The sequence below is a fragment of the Macrotis lagotis genome, chromosome X, assembly GCF_037893015.1.
Source record: "Macrotis lagotis isolate mMagLag1 chromosome X, bilby.v1.9.chrom.fasta, whole genome shotgun sequence".
NCBI lineage: Eukaryota > Metazoa > Chordata > Mammalia > Peramelemorphia > Peramelidae > Macrotis > Macrotis lagotis.
Genome location: NC_133666.1, coordinates 169,058,753 through 169,078,296, shown reverse-complemented (window position 1 = coordinate 169,078,296; position 19,544 = coordinate 169,058,753). Strand labels below are relative to the sequence as shown.

The 19,544-nt window shown below is 37.0% G+C and overlaps 1 protein-coding gene across 1 annotated transcript in view; it reads right to left on the bottom strand.

The window, feature by feature from the left end:
• The window catches only part of COPS3 (COP9 signalosome subunit 3), a 41,842-nt gene that overhangs the window by 11,839 nt on the left and 10,459 nt on the right, over nucleotides 1-19,544 (bottom strand). The window contains exons 3-5 of the mRNA XM_074207628.1: nucleotides 10,672-10,784; nucleotides 10,529-10,578; nucleotides 8,794-8,886 (exon numbers count right to left, since the gene is read on the bottom strand). Of these exons, the coding sequence (XP_074063729.1) occupies nucleotides 8,794-8,886; nucleotides 10,529-10,578; nucleotides 10,672-10,784 (256 nt within the window). The remainder of the gene's footprint in view (nucleotides 1-8,793; nucleotides 8,887-10,528; nucleotides 10,579-10,671; nucleotides 10,785-19,544) is intronic.

Genomic DNA, 19,544 nt, shown 5'->3' with positions numbered 1-19,544 from the left:
TCTTTTAACCATTCATAAGAAATTGACATTACTCAGTCAAATGGTTATCAATATGGACAATTAAATTAATTTCAGATCTCCAGTTATAAGAAACCTATTACTTTTTAGATCATTCTATTCTACTTTTGGACAATTCTAATTTTTAAGATTCATGCTGCTACAGGTCCCCCTCCCCCTTGGCCACCTTTTCATCAAGTCCATTTATATCTCTCTGAAATCACTCTATATAGTTCTATCTTCTGGGGAAAAAAAGTTGGGGATGGGGAATTCCATATTAAAGCCCTTCAAATACCTCAAATTTTGAATGGCTGGCTGGTCTTGGAGTAAAGAAGCCTTGGGTTCAAGTCTTGCCTCTGACACATACGAATTATGTAAGCCAGAGTGATTCAAAAATCTTTTGGGGCTCACTCCTAGCCAATTCTTTAATGACTTGTTTATCTGCATTAGTAGAAGCAATTTCCGTATCAAGAATTCTCTGCATCATCACTGATTAAAAAAGTATATACCCAGTGGTCGTCTTCAGCCCCAGTTCATTTAGAATTCCTGATGTTCCTTAGGACCATGCCACTTTTCTTCATTCATCCTCAGTTATCTGCTTATGATTCACTAAATATATCTTTTATAATTCAAAGTGACTATATACATAGTATCTACATCTGCTTCTTTTTTGAGAACTTTTTTTTCCACATCCAAATAATTTGTCATCAAAATTTCATGCCTGAGAGCATTTTTCCAATCCAGTTGGGTTGATTTACCTATTAGATTTTGGGTCAGAGGATTCTTAGCATTCCCTCTCTCTGACTCTGAAGTCAATTCTTTCCTGAACTTATGGTACACATCAAACCACACCTCACTGTCCTTTCTTCCACTAGCAAGAGATGGGAGTAGATATTTCCTCTGAAGATTCCGATGGTTTCTACTTCAGCAACCAGTTTTCTTCCTTATTGGGGAAAATCAAGTACAGCATAGAAGTTCCCCTTATTATTCATGTTTTGAAGAATTAAATTCTCAGTAAGGCAAGCCACTAACATAGTGGTTGTTCAGATTTGGAAAAGAAAGCATTCCAGCACATGTAGAATAAATGAATTCTTCTTTCACAATTGTATCCTCTATGGTACAATTATAATGATTTTCTTCTCTGTATAGAGGAATGATAGGATATTCTATTCACATATCATCTATTTCTTTTTTGTCTTTATTCTACCCCAAATATTTTCCTACCATGCTTCTGGATTTCCTCATCAGAATTTAACTTCTTAAAATATAATGCTAGTTTCTTGCCTATTTTATCTATATTTTTCCCTTTATAAAGTTTATTATTCCACAGTCACATTCTGGTCAAGTTCCATCCTGTCAAAAGTCTCACTGATAACCTATATGAAGTCAAATTTAGTTCATTATGTTAAAATCTTTAGTTTATTGAACTTTATGTACAGACATGAAAAAACATGGCTTTAACTGTTGTCTCTACTTTTTGATAGTTTCCTATGAATTATTGGTCCTCACTACTTAATATTCTCTTTTCTATATCTGGCCTGTTAGCCTCCTTTGTTTTATGTTTTGGTTGAAAATCGCCCTTTAATTTTCAGTTAAGAAATGAAATCCACAAGACTTCATGAAAATACATAGCAGCTACCAAAAATAATTTTTATCAGCTGTAGGTAGATGATAAAAATTCTATGCCTGCTTGTATGATTCAGAAATTCAAATTCCAATCTCAATTCAATAAACAATGATTAAGAGCATGCTATGTGCAAGAATCTAAGCACAATAGAGAGAATAAACACAAATCTAAAAGACCAAGTAGTTCTCCCCAGTGAATAAATGGAATAAGAGTATGAACTTCTTAATCACCAAATGAAAGATTCCTTCCAATCACTGATTATAAGATAAATGTAAATCAAAACAACTGTGAGTTTCTACCTCACACCTATCAAATTGGCAAAGAGGAAAACAAAACTATGGGGGGGTGGGGGTCGAGGGGCTGTGGAAGGACAAGCATATTAATAAATAATGCACTGGTGGAACTTTGAACGAATTCAACCATTCTGGAAAACAATTTGCAACATAATCCCAAAAGTCATTGGACAGTGCATAATTTAGAGGAAAGAAGTTGAGAACAAAGGGAAAAATTAGTCAAACATTTATTAAGCTCTTATGAGGAAGAACTGTGAACAAAAACAAAACCATATAATAGCTCTTTATGTTGAAAAAGAAGATCAGAAACAAAGCAGGTGATTGATCATCAGCCAGGGAACAGAAGAATTAATTGAGTTCATGAACATTAGAATATTGTTGTGCCATAAGAATTTATGACTAAGACACAGTAAGAGAAACTTGGAAAGATTTGTACAAACAGAAGGAAAATGAAATGGATAGAACTACAAGTACAATTTAAATAATGACCACAATAATGGAAAAGAAAATTGCTAAAAGACTTCAGAGCTCTAATCAATCATGAGTTCAGAAGTATAAGAACAAAGCACACTTTCCACTTCTCATTGGAGAGGTGATGGTCTAGAAGTACAAAAGAGAACAAAGATTTTCAGACACAGTGTGGTGACTTGCTTTACTTGAGTATTCTTATTTGTTCCAAGCATGAATGAAGTGAATAAGTAGACAAAACTAGAAAATATCATCAATAAAGTATTGATAATGCAAAGAAGAAAACAAAACTAATTTAGAAGGATATCCAAATAAGGCAATTTTGTGACTACCATATAAAATTTCATATATATACTTATTAAATCAAAGTTCATGGTTTTATATACCAATCATCTTTTCTGTTTCTTATATAGTGAAATGTTTATAGGACTAAAGGCGTAGATCTGGAAAGACCCTTTGAAGTTCCATCATTTGAAAACTCAGGGAGCCTAAGTGACCTACCCAACATAATTCAAACAATGTCAGAGGCAAAACTTGAATTCTGGTTGGCTTTTACTCCAGGGTCGGTGCTCTTGATACCATGCGACTGTGCCTATGTGGATGACTTTTAAGTTCATAATGAAATATTTTTTTTAATGTAAAACTCATTATTGAACTAAAGTGAGAGCTCTTCAACAAGTACCAGAACCCTCAAGACCCGAGTCCCTGCCCATCTAGATCTTCCTAAAAAGGTGAGTCAACATGAACTTTAACATTCTCCAGAAAGGAAAAAGGGCACTGGGTATGGTTATGCAAAGGAAGTATAATTGGGGGTTGGGTGAAAGAAGAAACACATCTCAAGGCAGTACCCACTAGAAGAGTGGGCTTATATACCTGACAACAAGAGCTTTAGAAATTTAGCCTGGGTCTGTCCTCTTGCTTGGGCAGTTGGTAGTGAAGCAAGCAGAGAGAGCTGGACTTCCAAATCCTATGTCAGACACTTACTAGCTGTATAACCCCAGACAAATCACTTCACCTCCTTCTGTCTCAGTTTCCTCTACTTTATTTTTCCTTTTTGGTTTTTGCAAGGCAATAGAGTTAAGTGAATTGCCCAAGGTCACACAGCTAGGTAATTATTAAGTGTCTGAGGCCAGATTTGAACTCAGGTCCTTCTGACTCCAGGGCTGCTGCTCTATTCACTGCACTATTTGGCTGTCCAGTTTCCTCAATTTTAAAATGGGGATAGTAACCTATCTCCCAGGGCTATTGTGAGGATTAAATGAGATAATATTTGTAAAGTGCTTAGCACAATGGCTGGTTCTTAGTAAGTACTATATAAATGTTAGTTATTAATGTGTGTTTTGGGTATCTGAGTAAGTTTCTTCAGAAACATTTATTTAAATAAATAAAATAAAATGCATAGCAATACAAAGGAAATAAATTATATTGAAATTCAATTATCAAAATATTAAGTCCATGAACTCCAGGTTAAGAAAAAATGCTTCAGAAAAAAGAGTGGGGGTGGCGGCTAGGTGGCGCAGTGGATAGAGCACTGGCCCTGGAGTCAGGAGTACTTGAGTTCAAATCCGGCCTCAGACACTTAATAATTACCTAGTGGTGTGGCCTGGGGCAAGTCACTTAACCCTATTGCCTTGCAAAACCTAAAAAAAAAAAAGAAAAAAAGAAAGAAAGAAAAGAAAAGAAAAGAAAAAGAGTGTGTCAAGTTCCAGTAATACTCCCCCAAATCCCTAAACAACCAAAGGAGGCTAAGAATACACAATGCAGGGGGTGAACCCAAGATGCAGGCATGAAGGCAGCATTTCCTGGGAATTCCTTACCCCCAAAACTACAAAATCCAATAAATGATGACTCTAACCAAAATTTAGAGGGGCAGAACCCACAGAAAGACTGAGTGATTCATTTTCCCAGTCCAAGATAACTTAGAAGTTCCATGGAAAAGGTACATTTTCCCAGGACTGGGGGCTGGGAAAAAAGCCATGGTTGTAGCACACTGCAGCCCAGAGATCACCAACAACAGCTTTAAGGGCTGGTGAGAGAACTCTGCTACACCAGAATGAGTGTGGAATGAGGGCACTGGCTGCAGAATCTGCAGTAAGAATCTGAAGAAAGCAGCCTGCACCCCCAGAGATGGTAAGGGTCAGGGCAGCCTGTAGAGATTTCTCTTCTCTCCCTTGGGGTAGGACTTGACTGTTTGCCTAAACTCGGATTCAGGTTGCAGTTTGGGTTTCCATACTAAGATAGCAAGATCCTCCTTATAGCTCCAGGGGCAGAGGGAAGTGGGGGGGGGGGCATCTACGTATCAAAGCACAGACAAGAGAGCATAAGACCCTGAAGGAATAAAGGTCCCAGTGGGGTGTACCCCCCAAAAAAACCCCAAAGCCTTGGAAGTGCTGTCCTGGGCTAAGGAAATTATTAAACAACAGAAAAAGAAGAATCTGACCATAGAGAATTACTTTAGTCCCATAGAAGATCAAAACATATACTCAGATGATGACAAATCAAAGTTGTATACAAAACCTCACAGAGAAATAGAAAATGGGCTCAGACTATGGATGAGCTCAAAAAAGACTTTGAAAAGAAATTAAGGGAGATGGAGGAAATATTGGGAGGAGAAATAAGACCAATGCAGAAATATCATGAAAACCAAATCAACAGTTTGGTGAAAGATATACAAAAAAATACTGAAGAAAATAACGTTAAAAACCAGTTTAGGCCTAATGGAAAAAAGCAAAACAAAAGGCAAATGAGAAGAATGCCTTAAAAAGTAGAACTGGACAGCTGGAAAAGGAGATAAAAAAGCTCTCTGAAGAAAATAACTCCTTCAAATGCAGAATGGAACTAAAGGAAGCTGATGACATTGCAAGAAATCAGGAAGAAATAAAACTCTTCCAAAAAACTCAAAAATTAGAAGAAAATTGAAGTAATCTCACTGAAAAAAACCAACCCTGAAAACAATTCCAGAAGAAATAATTTAAAAATTATTGGGCTATCTGAAAGCCACGATCAGGAGAAGATCCTAGACTTCATTTTTCAAAAAATAATACAGCAAAATTGCCCTGAGATCCTAGAAGCAGAGGGTAAAACAGAAATTAATTGAGAGAATTCCCAGTCACCTCCTGAAAGATATCCCAAAAGAAAAACTTCCAGGAATATTATAACAAAATTCCAAAACTCCCAAATCAGAGAGAAAATTCTAAAAGTTGCCAGAAACAAATAATTCAACTACTGAGGCTCCATAGTCAGGATTACACAGGATCTAGCAGCATCTACATTAAGGGCTCTCAGGGATTGGAATATGATATTCCAGAAGGCAAAAGATCTTGGTTGACAACTGAGAATCAACTACCCAGCAAAACTGAACATCCTCTTTCAGGGGAAAAGTTGGACTTCAATAAAACAGGGACTTTCAAACTTTCCTACTGAAACAACCAGAGCTGAACAGAAAGTTTGATCTCCAAGTACAGGACTCTGGTGAATCATAGAGGGAGTGGAAGAGAAGGACTAACTATGAGAATTTAATGGTATTGAACAGTTTGTATTCCAGCATGGGAAGAAGATATTTTTAACTCATATGAACTTTCTCAATTATAAGAGCTGTTAGAAGGGGCATATATATAAACAGGACATAGTAAGGAGCAGAATATAATGGTATAAGATAGTAAAAAGATGGAGTCAATGGGTGATAAAGGAAAGTACTGGGAGGAAGAAAAAGAAGCTAAGAAATTTCACATAAGAATTTCACAAAGAATTTCACAAGAAAAAGTTTTTTTCAATGGAATGGAAAGGGGGAAGGCAAGGAGGAATGAGTGAGCCTTCATTCTCATCAGAAATGGCTCAGAGAGGAAATAACACACACACTTAATAGGGTGAGGAAACCTATCTTACCCTAGAGAAAAATAAGAAGAAATGGACAAGATAAGGCGGAATGGGGGGAGGGAAGGGGGCATAGGTGATAGAAGAGAGAGAGAGAGAAGACTGAGGGAGAAGGTACTCAGATTCAACACACTTTTGGACAGGGCCAGGATGAAAGGAGAGAGAGAGAGAGAGAGAATAGAATAAATAAGAGTGGGGAGGAATAGAGTGGAGGTACAGCTAGTAATAGCAACTGTGGGAAAAACATTGAACCAACTTCTCTAGTGGACTTAAAAAATAAAGAAAGCAACTCACCCCAGAGACAGAGCCATTGGAATTTTAATACAGACTGAAGTACATTTTCTCTCTCTCTCTCTCTATTCTTGAGGTTTCTCATCTTCTTGGGGGGAGGGGATTTATGTTTACTCTTATAACACATTCAATATGTATCAATGTATAGCATGGAAATAATGTAAAGACTGTCAGACAGCCTTCTGTGGGGGGGGGTGGGAGAAAAATTGTAAAATTCAAAACCTTACAAAAAATGATAGGTACATATTACTATTGTATATAATTTGAAAACAAATAAAATGTTAACAAATAAAAAAAACTTTTCAATAAAGATTTTATTTAGAGTTTTACAATTTTTGCCCCAATCTTACTTCCCTCCCCCCACCCCCTCACAGAAAGCAATTTGTCAGTCTTTGCTTTGTTTCCATGTTGTACATTGATGCAAATTGAGTGTGATGAGAGAGAAATCATATCCTTAAGGAAGAAACGAAAAGTATAAGAGATAACAAGATCAGACAATAAGATATCTTTTTTTTCCCCCCTAAAGGGAATAGTCCTTGAACTTTGTTCAAACTCCATGGTTCTTTATCTAGATACAGATGATATTCTCCATTGTAGAAAGCTCAAAATTGTCCCTGATTGTTGCACTGATGGAATGAGCAAGTCCATCAAGGTTGATCATCAATTCCATGAAAATTTTTTTTTTTAAATTTAAAAAAAGAAAATAATACATAATGCAGGAGAAAAGGTCCATGTTACGTCAGCAGATGAGGAAAAGACCATGAGTGAGGAGGGAAGGTAGAGATGAGCTACTAAGAATATAAGAAAAAAACAGATGAGAAGAAATAAAATTTATTAAAATATAAAAATAAATCGAAACATAAGAAAAAGAAAGGAGGCCAAAAGACAAAACTCCAGAAGAGAAAGACCGGGTAGAAGCCTAACTCCTAAATAGCTAAAATAACAATGAGACTCATAAAACAGAAATAAATATGAGCAAAAGTTTAGAGAAGGGCCATAATATTAACAAATATTTTACTATGAAATTAAGTTAATAAAAGTTAATAAAAAAAGTTAATGAAAAATGTCCAATTAAAAAGAAAATTCTATGGACTCTCCAGAGAGCAGGGGAAATCAAAAAGAAATTTAAGAACGATTCAAAAGAAGATTTCAATGAAATTATCAGGATAGAAATGACATTGGAAATTAAAAATTCTCAAAAGAGAATAACCCACCCTTTACTAAGATCCAAATGGATACAGGATTTAGACGTAAAAAAACAATAATATAAGCAAATTAGAAGATCAAGGACTGGTTTATGTGTCAGATCTATGGAAAGGGGAGCAGTTTATGACTAAAGAAGATATGGAGAACATATGAAAACAAACTAGATGATTTCGATTACATTAAATTAAAAAGCTTTTGCATAGATAAAACCACTGTAACCAAGATCAAAATAAATGCAGTAAAACTGGGAAACAATCTTTACAACTAAGGATTCTGACAAAGGACTCATTTCTAAAATATACAGAGAACCGAGTCATATTTATAAAAAAAATCATTCCCCAGTTGACAAATGGTCAAAGGATATGCAAAGGCAATTTACAGATGAGGAAATCAAAGCAATCCATAACCATATGAAAAATTGCTCTTAAATCATTAATTATTAAAGAAATGCAAATTAAAGCTTCTCTGAGGTACCACCTCACACCTCTCAGACAGGCCAATATGATCAGAAAAGATAATGATCATTGTTGGAAGGGTTGTGGGAAATCTGGGACACTATAACATTGTTGGTAGAGCTATAAACTCATCCAACCTTTCTGGAGAGAAATTTCAAACTACGCCCAAAGGGCAACAAAAATGTGTATACCCTCTGATCCATCAATGCTACTACTGGGTCTATACCCTGAAGAGATGATGAAAAAAGGTAAGATGCGAATCATGACAACTGGAGATGGGCCCTGGTTATGAGGCAACCAGGGTTAAGTGTCTGGCCTGAGGTCACACAGCTAGTAAGTGTCAAGTGTCTGAGACCAGATTCAAAGTCCCACCCTCCTGACTTCAAGGCCAGTACTCTATCCCCTCACCATCTAGCTGTACCTTAGCAATACATTCTATTAATATCATCTGTCCTTACGTGAATCATTAAAAATGGATAGCTATCAATTTTGACAAATCTCAGAAAGCTGTCATTTTCCAGCTATAGGTCTTATGAGATGAAATACACAAATATCGAACATCTTAAATAATACTACTTCTTACCTGGCAGAGATCTGCATGTATTGAGGTCAGCTGGTTTGTATTCATCTGCATCTTGTCTATGGCTTGTCTGAGGATACCAATTCCTCGCAGGGGCTGTCAGAAATGACATCTCTTTCAGATAAGTTCTCATAGATGGCAGCACAATGGATCTTATGTTGTCACTTACAAATAAAAAAAATACTAATTGATAGGTTCCTTTAAACAACAATTTGAGGTTTCCATATCCTTTGAGGAACCCGTTGCTTTTATGTAATAGGAAAAATTGACCTTTAAATATCCAATGCAATTTCAGCACTGAATTTGAAAACCAGAAGACTATTTATTTACTATTGAAGTCAGGCTCTCAAAGTACTAATACTTACTTCTTTGATTTTTAAATAAATAAGTTTTCATTTTTAATTAACAAACAAAACACAGAAGTTTTTAATCTATAAAGAAGTTCTGACATATCACCAAGCTTTTATATGATGGAAACATTATGAAAGACTTTTCCCAGAATACATCTAACAAAAATAAAGTAACCAAGGCATGTACCAAATTCAAGAGACAACAATCAATTTTATATTAATATCTCTAAACTATTAAAAGAACAAGAAAATGACTACCAACACACTATGCTGATTCTTTCTTTGGGTGACTAACGGGATAATAAGAATCACTTTAAGATAAGGAAATGTAGAAAGGTGATTTGCATCAATTAAGGGAATGCAATATTGATGAAATCAAAAGTACAACTATTTTTGATATATAAGCTCTAGCTTATATAAAGTAAATTAGAAAACTTTTCATTGTTAATAAAATTAAAAATGTTAATATTTATTCTTTGGGAAAGGCAATCAGAACAGTAAAAAAAACCCTCCTCCCAAGAACATTATCTCATACTTGAACTTAACACTGAAACAAAATATTATCAAATATAGGCCCTTACACTTTGAGAGGTATGACTACAAGAAAAATCCTCATTGATTTTTATAAGCAGCATTATTTTACAGTCACACTGAAGAACTCATATACTAAGAGACTGGTTTGATACTATGAGTCTTTCTTTCAAACTACAGTACTCTTTTTTTTTTAAGTGTTTGCAAGGAAATGGGGTTGAGTGGCTTGCCCAAGACCACACAGTTGGGAATTATTAAGTGACTGAGGCCGGATTTGAACTCAGGTACTCCTGACTCCAAGGCCGGTGCTTTATTCACTGTGCCACCTAGCCACCCCTACAGTACTCTTTTTATTTTTTATTTTATTTTTTTTGTAAGGCAATGGGGTTAAGTGGCTTGCCCAAGGCCATACAGCTAGGTAATTATTAAGTGTCTGAGACTGGATTTGAACCCAGGTACTCCTGACTCCAAGGCCGGTGCTTTATCCACTGCGCCACCTAGCCGCCCCCTACAGTACTCTTAATAAGAGCTAAAGCATATTTTCTAATTCTAGTCTCTCAGACCAACATATTGAAAACTATTTTAAATGTGATAGAAAAACAATATGTTATAATTTAGATTTAGTCCTAAGAAAAGTACCTTAAACTTCAGTCACTGCTGACTAGTTTGATTATCTTAAATAATCTCCTTATGCCCATTTCTTCTACACAAATGCTAAACTGATATGGAAAAGGTTCTCTGAACTGCTCAGGAGGTACTATATATAAATTATTAATATTATTAGCTTTTACCTTCAATCTAAACAAGATAAACAACATTATATAATAGACTATTAATCACTAAATAAAATTTCTTACCTGTTTTCTTTCCACAAGAGCATTTGTTAACTGATGGCAAAGACCAGCAACTACATAAAACAATAAAAATTTTAAAAATTCAAGTTAACTATAATAAACATAAAAATTTTCAACAGAAAATAATAAATTAACATATAACTTACAAGTGTCTGTTGCATATCTAATATGTTCCCCATTACAAGTGCTGATAAAAAGCTGAACCTGTGAGAATAATGTTTCGAAGTCAGGTACACTGGGCATTGAAAACTTCACAAACCTAAAATAAGGAGACAAAGAATCAATTACTTTCATTTTTGGGGAGGGGGAAACAAGCAGATACCTGGAAAAATAACTTATGAATCTGAATGCCACAAATACACAAATGTTCTACTTTTTATTTGAAATATACTTTAAACTCACCTTTTAGAAATAGCTCATTGATTTCTTTTGTTTTTATCTGTCATTTCTTTTTTAATTACATATATATTTTATTTGTTTTCCAATTATATACCATAGTAGTTTCTACTAGTCATTTTTTGTTGCAAGGTTTTGAATTTTACAATTTTTTCTCACCCCCTACAGAAGGTGATCTTGATATAGTGTTTACATTTGTTTCCATGATATGCATAGAACAAAATTGAATGTGTTGAGAGAAAAAAAAAATCCATTAAGGAAGAAATAAAATATTAAAGATAGCAAAATTATGTAACACATAAGAAAACTTTTTAAAAATTAAAGATGGGGGGCAGAGCCAAGATGGCCATAAGAAAGGATTGTGTGTTAGGTGCTCTCTCATAAAACTTCTAAACTAAGGACTCTAACTAAATTTTCGAGAGACAGAACCCACAGAGGGACCCAGGGAGGCAGTTCTCCTACTCAAGGTAACCTGGAGAAGAACAGAAAAGGCTCTGCTCCCCAGGGTCGGAGGGGCGTCCCGCCAGAGCGAAAGAACTTTAGCCTCCTGGAGGCAGCCCCAGGGCACTGGGAGCTGTGGCTCACAGCAGCGGGGGAGTCTCCTGAGCTGCACCCCGGGGATCACCGGGCACAAATTGGGGGAACAGTGGAGGGGGGACACCTCTGCCAGAGCTAGCATGTGAAGCCCAGCCCTTAGGGCACACAGCCAGCAGTGGCTATGGCAGTCCAGATCCAGGAAACAGAAGCAGGCAGAGCCAGCAAGCAGGAGCCCTCAGGGCATGAGCCCATTGAGCTGAGGGAGGGGAGTGAAGAGAGACTGCCGAGCTCTGCCCTCTGCCCCTGGAAAGGACTCTGGGGTTCAGACCACATTCAGATCCTGATCACAGTCTAGGCCCCCCCATAGAACAACAGGGCCCCCCCACCTCAGCCCTGTGGCAGAGGGGGGCACTTATTTCACACACCAGGAGGGAGGACAGAGCCTCACACACTGAGACCCTTGTGGGAGTGTCCCAAAAGCTCAAGAAGCACCCCAAAACCAGACCCAGGCTGGGAAAATGAGCAAGCAGAAAAAAATGAGGAAGACCATTGAGAAATATTTTGCCTGTGATCCCAAGAAGGATCAAAACACTCAGTCCGAAGATGAGGAAGCACAAGCTCCTGCATCTAAAGACTCCAAGAAAAACAGAAATTGGGGTCAGGCTATGACAGAGCTCAAAAAAGACTTTGAAAATCAAGAGGGAGTTAGAAGAAAAACTGGGAAAAGAAAGGAGAGAGATGCAGGAAAAACATGAAAATGAAGTCAGCAGCTTAGTCAAGGAAATCCAAAAAAAATGCTGAAGAAAATAGCATGCTAAAAACCAGCTTAGGTCAAATGGATAAAACAGTTCAAAAAGTTATTGAGGAGAAGAATGCTTTAAAAAGCAGAATTGACCAGATGGAGAAAAAGCTAAGAAAGCTCTCTGAGGAAAACAAATCCTTTAGACAAAGAAGAGAACTTAGAGAGATTGATAAATTTATGAGAAATCAGGACTCAAAACTTCAAAACCAAAAGAATAAAAATTAGAAGAAAATGTGAACTATCTATCTCATTGAAAAAACAACTGATCTGGAAAACAGATTTAGGAAAGATAATTTAAAAATTATTGGAATACCTGAAAGTCATGATCAGGAAGAGCCTTGACATCATTTTCAAAGAATTACTACAGGAAAATTGCCCTGATATCCTAGAAGCAGAGGGCAACATAGAAATGGAGAGAATCCATTGATCCCCTCAAGAAACAGATCCCAAAAAACCAACCCCTAGAAATATTATAGCCAAGTTCCAGAACTCCCAAGTCAAAGAGAAAATATTACAAGCAGCCAGAAGGACACAGTTCAAATATCGTGGTGCTGCAGTCAGGATCACACAGGACTTAGCAACAACTACATTAAAAGCTCGTAGGGGGGCGGCTAGGTGGTGCAGTGGATAAAGCACCGGCCCTGGAGTCAGGAGTACCTGGGTTCAAATCTGGTCTCAGAGACTTAATAATTACCTAGCTGTGTGGCCTTGGGCAAGCCACTTAACCCCATTTGCCTTGCAAAAAAAAAAACCTAAAAAAAAGCTCATAGGGCTTGGAATATAATATACTGGAAGGCAAAAGAGCTTGGAATGCAACCAAGAATCAACTACGCAGAAAAACTGAATATCCTCTTCCAGGGAAAAAGATGGACTTTCAATGAACCAGGGAAATTTCAAATGTTCCTGTTGGAATGGCCAGAGCTGAACACAAGGTTTGATCTTCAAATACAGGACTCAGGTGAAGCATAGAGATTGGAGAAGGGGAAAATATGAGGAACTTAATGATGATGAACTGCATATATTCCTACATAGAAAAATGACACTGATAATACTCATATGAACCTTCTCAGTTAATGGAGCAGGTAGGAGCTTTTATAGTTGAAGCACAAGAGAAAGCTGAATTGGAGGGAATCTTTGCTCTCATCAGAGGTGGTTAGGAGAGGAAACAGCATATATACTCAATGGGGTATAGGCATCTGGAGTAAGAAGGAGGGGGGTGGACGAGGGAAGGGGGGGATGTGAATGAAGGAGGAGAGGATGGACCATGGGGGGAGATTGGTCAGATATAACACATTTTCTTTTTTACTTCTTGAAAGGGGCTGGGATTGGATGGCCTGTCCGGGGCCATAGGGCCGGGTAGATGCTGGGCCGGGGCGGGGGGGTGGGGGTGGGTGGGTTGGGGGCTCAGGGCCTCTTGGCCCCAGGGCCAGGGATCTGTCTGCTGCACCACTCAGATACCCTACAACAGAGACAGAGAAAATATAGTACATGATAGTGGAGAAATAGGAAAGGAGGGAGTTGCAATCAGCAATGGCAATGGTGGAAAAATTTGCAAGTAACTTTTGTGATGGACTTATCATAAAGAATGTGATCCACCCGCGACAGACTTGGTGATGTTGGAACACAGACTGAAGCACATTTTTTATTATTATTTTTTTTGGGGGGGTGCAGGGCAAATGGGGCTGGATGACCTGCCTGGGGCCGCATAGCAGGGCGATCATTTGGTGTCTGAGGCCGGATGCAGACCCGGGTGCTCCTGGCTCAAGTGCCAGTGTTCTGTCTGCCACCCAGCTGCCCCTACTATTATTACTATTCTACTTTATTTTAGGTCTTTTTTTCCCTTCTTTTGGGGGAGGTTTATGCAAGGCAGTGGGGTTGGGGTGGCTTGCATGTCACACAGCTGGGTGATTGTTGGGTGTACAGGACCGGATATGGGCTCAGGTGCTCCTGGCTCCAGGGCTGGTGCTCCGTCCACTGCACCACCTGGCCATACCTACAATTATTACTATATATTTTTTAATTTTAATTTTTTTCTCTCCCCTGTACTTTATTGCCCAAGTTGAGTCTATATTTTTTGGGGGGTGGGGGTATTTTTTTTACTTTTAAACAAAAATATTTTATTCATATATAAAAAATTGTACAAAATGAGAATAAATAAATATTAAATTGAAAACAAGAAAAAAATTGAAGATAATCTTTGGTCTTGGTTTAAACTTCATTCTCTGGATACAGATGATATTCTCTATCAAGGATCCCTTAAAATTGTCCCTGATCTTTACAATGATGGAGTGAGCAGGTCCATCAAGTTTGATCATCACCCCATGTTGTTGTTAAGCTGTACAATGTTCTTCTGGTTCTGTTCATCTCACTCAGCCTCAATTCGTGAAAGTTGTTCAATTTGTTGAGCCACTTCCCAATTGACAGCCATTCTCTTGGTTTCCAATTCTTTGCCACTACAAAAACAGCTGCTATGAAAATTTTTGTACATGTGGAGTTTTTACCCTTTTTCATGATCCCTTCAGGAAATAGATCCAGCAGTGGTATTGCTAGATCAAAGGGTATACACATTTTTATTGCCCTTTGGGCATAATTCCTAATTGCTCTCCAGAAAGACTGGAGCAGTTCACAGCTCCACAAACAATGCATTAGGTTCCAGAATTCCCACATCCCTTCCAACAGTGATCATTGTTCTTTCTGGTTATATTGGTCAATCTGAGAGGTGTGAGGTAGTACCCCAGAGATTTTTTAATTTGCATTCCTTAAAACAGTAATGATTTAGAACAATTTTTCATATGACTATGGACAGCTTTGATTTCCTCATCTCCAAATTGCCTTTGCATATCATTTGACCATTTGTCAATTGCCAATTTTTTTTATAAATTTGACTCCATTCTCTATATATTTGTCAGAAACACTAGTTATAAAAATTATTTCCCAATTAATTACATTTCTATTGATCTTGGTTAGAATGGTTTTGTTTGTACAAAAGCTTTTTAATTTAATGCAATCAAAACTATCCAGTTTGTTTTTTATAATGTTCTCTCTCTCTTCCTTGGTCATAAACTGTTCTCCTTTCCATAGATCTGATAGGTAAACTTCCTTGTTCTCCTAATTTGCTTATAATATTGTCTTTTTTCTTTGCAAGGCAATGGGGTTAAGTGACTTGCCCAAGGTCACACAGCTAGGTAATGTCTGAGGCCACATTTGAGCTCAGTCCTCCTGACTTCAGGGCTGGTGCACTATCCACTGCCCACTTAACTGCCCCCTAATATTGTATAAACCTTGCACCCATTTTGATCTTATCTTGGTATAGGGTGTTATATGTGGGTCTAATCCTAGTTTCTTCCGGTTTTCCCAGCAGTTTTTATCTAAGAGTGAGTTTTTAGCCCAGAAGCTGAACTCTTTGGGTTTATCAAACAGCAGAGTATTATAATCATTTCCTGCTGTCTCTTTTGCACCTAATCTATTCCACTGAAACACCACTATTTCTTAGCCATTACTAGAGTTTTGATGACTGATGCTTTATAATATAATTTTATCTCAGTCATTTCTAAAATCCTTCCCTCCTTCTCAAAACTCAACCTTCCCTTACAACAAACTTCTTGCCTATTTGCTGAAAGATTATGCTTCATTATCAATTCTGCTGTATAAATCGATGAAATTTCATACTCCAATATTACTAATAAAATTACATAGTCATAGTGTATATTCATTTAGCTCTGCTTATTTTATTCTGTATCAGTTCGTAAAGTGATGTACCCAAAGAGACTCAAATAGTCAGTCAAATAGTCAGAGGTAGGATTTGAATTTTAGTTGGCCCTTACTCCAGCACCAGTGCTGTTGACATCATGTCACTGTTTCATGTGGATGACTTCTTATTAATAGTTCATAATGAAAAAGAATTGTTTTTAAGATGTAAAATACATTATTGAACTAAAGTGAGAGCTTCCACTTCCTCTGCCTCCAAGGGTCAATTACCCCCATGGATCTCAGGTTATTAAGTTCTTCTTAGAGAGGTAAATCAATATCAATTCTAATACTATCCACAAAGGAAAAGGGGCATTGGGTGTCGAGCTACTTAGAAGTGTGAAAGGTAGGTCACATCACTTCATAAAAATCTTCAGTGCTTCTCTGAATTTTTTACATTCTAACTCATTATATTTCATTACATTTTTTTAATTTTTGCAAGACAATGGGGTTAATTGACTTGCCCAAGGTCACAAAACTAGGTAAATATTAAGTGTCTGAAGCCACATTTGAACTCAAGTTCTCCTGACTCCAGAGTCAGAACTCTATCAACTGGACAACCTCACTGCCCCTTTCTTTACCATTTATGATGGGTCCAAATCCTAAGGCTCCTCATAAAGATTAGGGTAATTTTTTCTTAAAAGATACTGAAACTGTCCTCAAGATTTAATTGACTCAGGGAACTAAGTTTTGTGCTGTTGACATGGGTTCCTGTTCACCTGAGTAAAAAACAGACAACATAGAAGAGGGTAGAGCTCCTAGTTTAGGTTTTTCACTGAAGACTCAGGAACAAAACTGCCACTGCCATAGGAATGCTATCCTCAGTTCAATCAAGAAAGTCCTGAATAGGGGTGGTTAGGTGGTGCAGAGGATAAAGCACCGGCCCTGGAGTCAGGAGTACCTGGGTTCAAATCTGGTCTCAGACACTTAATAATGTCCTAGCTGTGTGGCCTTGGGCAAGCCACTTAACCCCATCTGCCTTACAAAAACCTAAAAAAAAAAAAAAAAGTCTTGAATATCCTTTCCTTGGTATGCTTTGTTAACCTTACATGAAAAGGTCCTTCTGCCTTTAAAGGAAAACTTCTCTACAAGAGCACATAAGATCCCATTTATCTGCTCTTCTCTGATAAGATTGTCCTTTTATCTACCCCTCCCCCCACCTCTCATTAAACTTTAATTTCTTTCTCTACTTGCTATTTTCTTGTTTATAAAAACAAAACATGCCACACATAACAGTATGATGAGTGAGAAATCATATCCTTAAGGGAGAAACATAAAATATAAGAGATAACAAGATCAGACAATAAGATATCAGGTTTTTTTCCCCTAAATTAAAGAGAATAGTCCTTGAACTTTGTTCAAACTTCATGGTTCTTTAACTGGATACAGATGGTATTCTCCATTGCGGACAGCCCCAAATTGTCCTTGATTGTTACACTGATGGAATGAGCAAGTTCATCAAGGTTGATCATCAACCCCCATGTTGCTGTTAGGATGTACAGTGTTTTTCTGGTTCTGCTCATCTCACTCAGCATCAGTTCATGCAGATCCCCCCAGGCTTCCCTGAATTCCCATCCTCCTGGTTTCTAATAGAATAATAGTGTTCCATGACATACATATACCAGTTTGGTAAGCCATTCCCCAATTGAAGGACATTTACTTGATTTCCAATTCTTTGCCACCACAATTAGGACTGCTATGAATATTTTTGTACAAGTGATGTTTTTATCCTTTTTCATCATCTCTTCAGGGTATAGACCCAGTAGTGGCATTGCTGGATCAAAGGGTATGCATATTTTTGTTGCCCTTTGGGCATAGATCCATATTTCTCTCCAGAAATATTGGTGTAATCCTAATTCTGAAAACTACATTGACCTAGTACAGGGGATAGGGATAAGCACAGGAAGGGCCTTTAATGCTCGTTGATTGTTTCTGCCTCTAACTTTAGAATAAAACTGTTGGTTCAAGGATATGGACAACTTGTTCACTCTTCTTTCATAATTCCAAATTACATTCAGAACAGATGGATCAATTCACTATTTCAGAGTATTGGTCTTCACAGTTTGTCCCACAATGACAATTCCCATATTTCAATTTTTGCCAGGTGAATTGGAATTGAATTTTTGTAAGTGAATTGGAAATGCAAATATTTTCCCATTTAGTTTTTCCTGTTATTCTTTTTTCAATTTTATAATAGAATAAACTTTTTAAATTTTATGTGACCAAAACTTTTTTTTCTGGTTTAAGATTCTCTCCATACTTTTGGTTGTGAAAGATACCCCCCCCAACTCTCTTCTAATTGCTTTATGATGTACCTTAATTTGTTGATTATATATCCATTTTTTGGTGTATGGTCCAAGACAGGGTTGACCAAAATGCAGCCCACAGTAGATTTTATGTGGTCCCCTGTGGTTTACTAAATGCTTTAGTAAATAAAGCTGAGCTATCAGAGCTCTCACCAAAATGGCAAATCAAAATATATTGTCTATTGTTTCAATAAAAACTTTTAAAAGTAAGGTTGGACAGCCCTGGACTAAGATATTATGTCAATTGAATTTCTACAAAATTATTTTCAACCATTTCTTATCAAAAAGACAATTATTTGCACCATAGAATTTATGCACTTGAGTTTATCAAACACTAGACTATTTTTTTCAGTTGCTTCTGTTTCCTGGTTAACCAGTCTGTTCCAATGATCTACTTTTTTTTTTTCCTGAATTAGTACCAAAGTTTTGATGACTACTGTTCAAGGTCAAGCAAAGTTCTTTGTGTCCCTTTCCATTTGTACTTTATCTTATTCTTCTTTCTACTTTTCATTATTTCTTTTGAGATTCTGGACCTATTATTCCTCCAAATGAATTGTTGTATCAAATTCTATAAAATATTCCCTATAACCTTACTGATTTAGCATCAAATCACAAAATAATTTTGATAGAATCCCTTCTAAGTTATTTTGGAATCAATCAATGATGAAATATCTACCTATTTGCATTTTTCTTTATTTTTGCTAAGTGTTTTTTTATAACTGTACTTCTATTACTCTTCTGTCTTAGTAAGTTAATTTTTAGCTATGCTAATGCATTTTAGCTGACATTCTGAAGGAAATTTCTCATGTTATGATGGCTTCTTCCTAGTATTCTTTTTTTTCCTTAGGTTTTTGCAAGGCAAATGGAGTTAAGTGGCTTGCCCAAGGCCACACAGCTAGGTAATTATTAAGTGTTTGAAGCGGATTTGAACTCAGGTGCTCCTGACTCCAGGGCTGGTGCTCTATCCACTGTGCCACTAGCTGCCCCATCATCTCCTTTTCAATGAAATTTGCAGTACAAAGTAGGCTTGCTAATTTACTTTCTAGGCTACTGAACTACACATTCAATTGATTCTCCTCTCTTATTTTATTCACCTAAATACAGTGATTTTTATGGCGATAATCTTCTGACAGTAGGGTTAAACTAAACCTGTCACTTGATGGTAATTTTATGATAATTATCTAACCTGTCTGACAATGGTCTAAATCATCGTGTTTATTTTTTCCCCCGC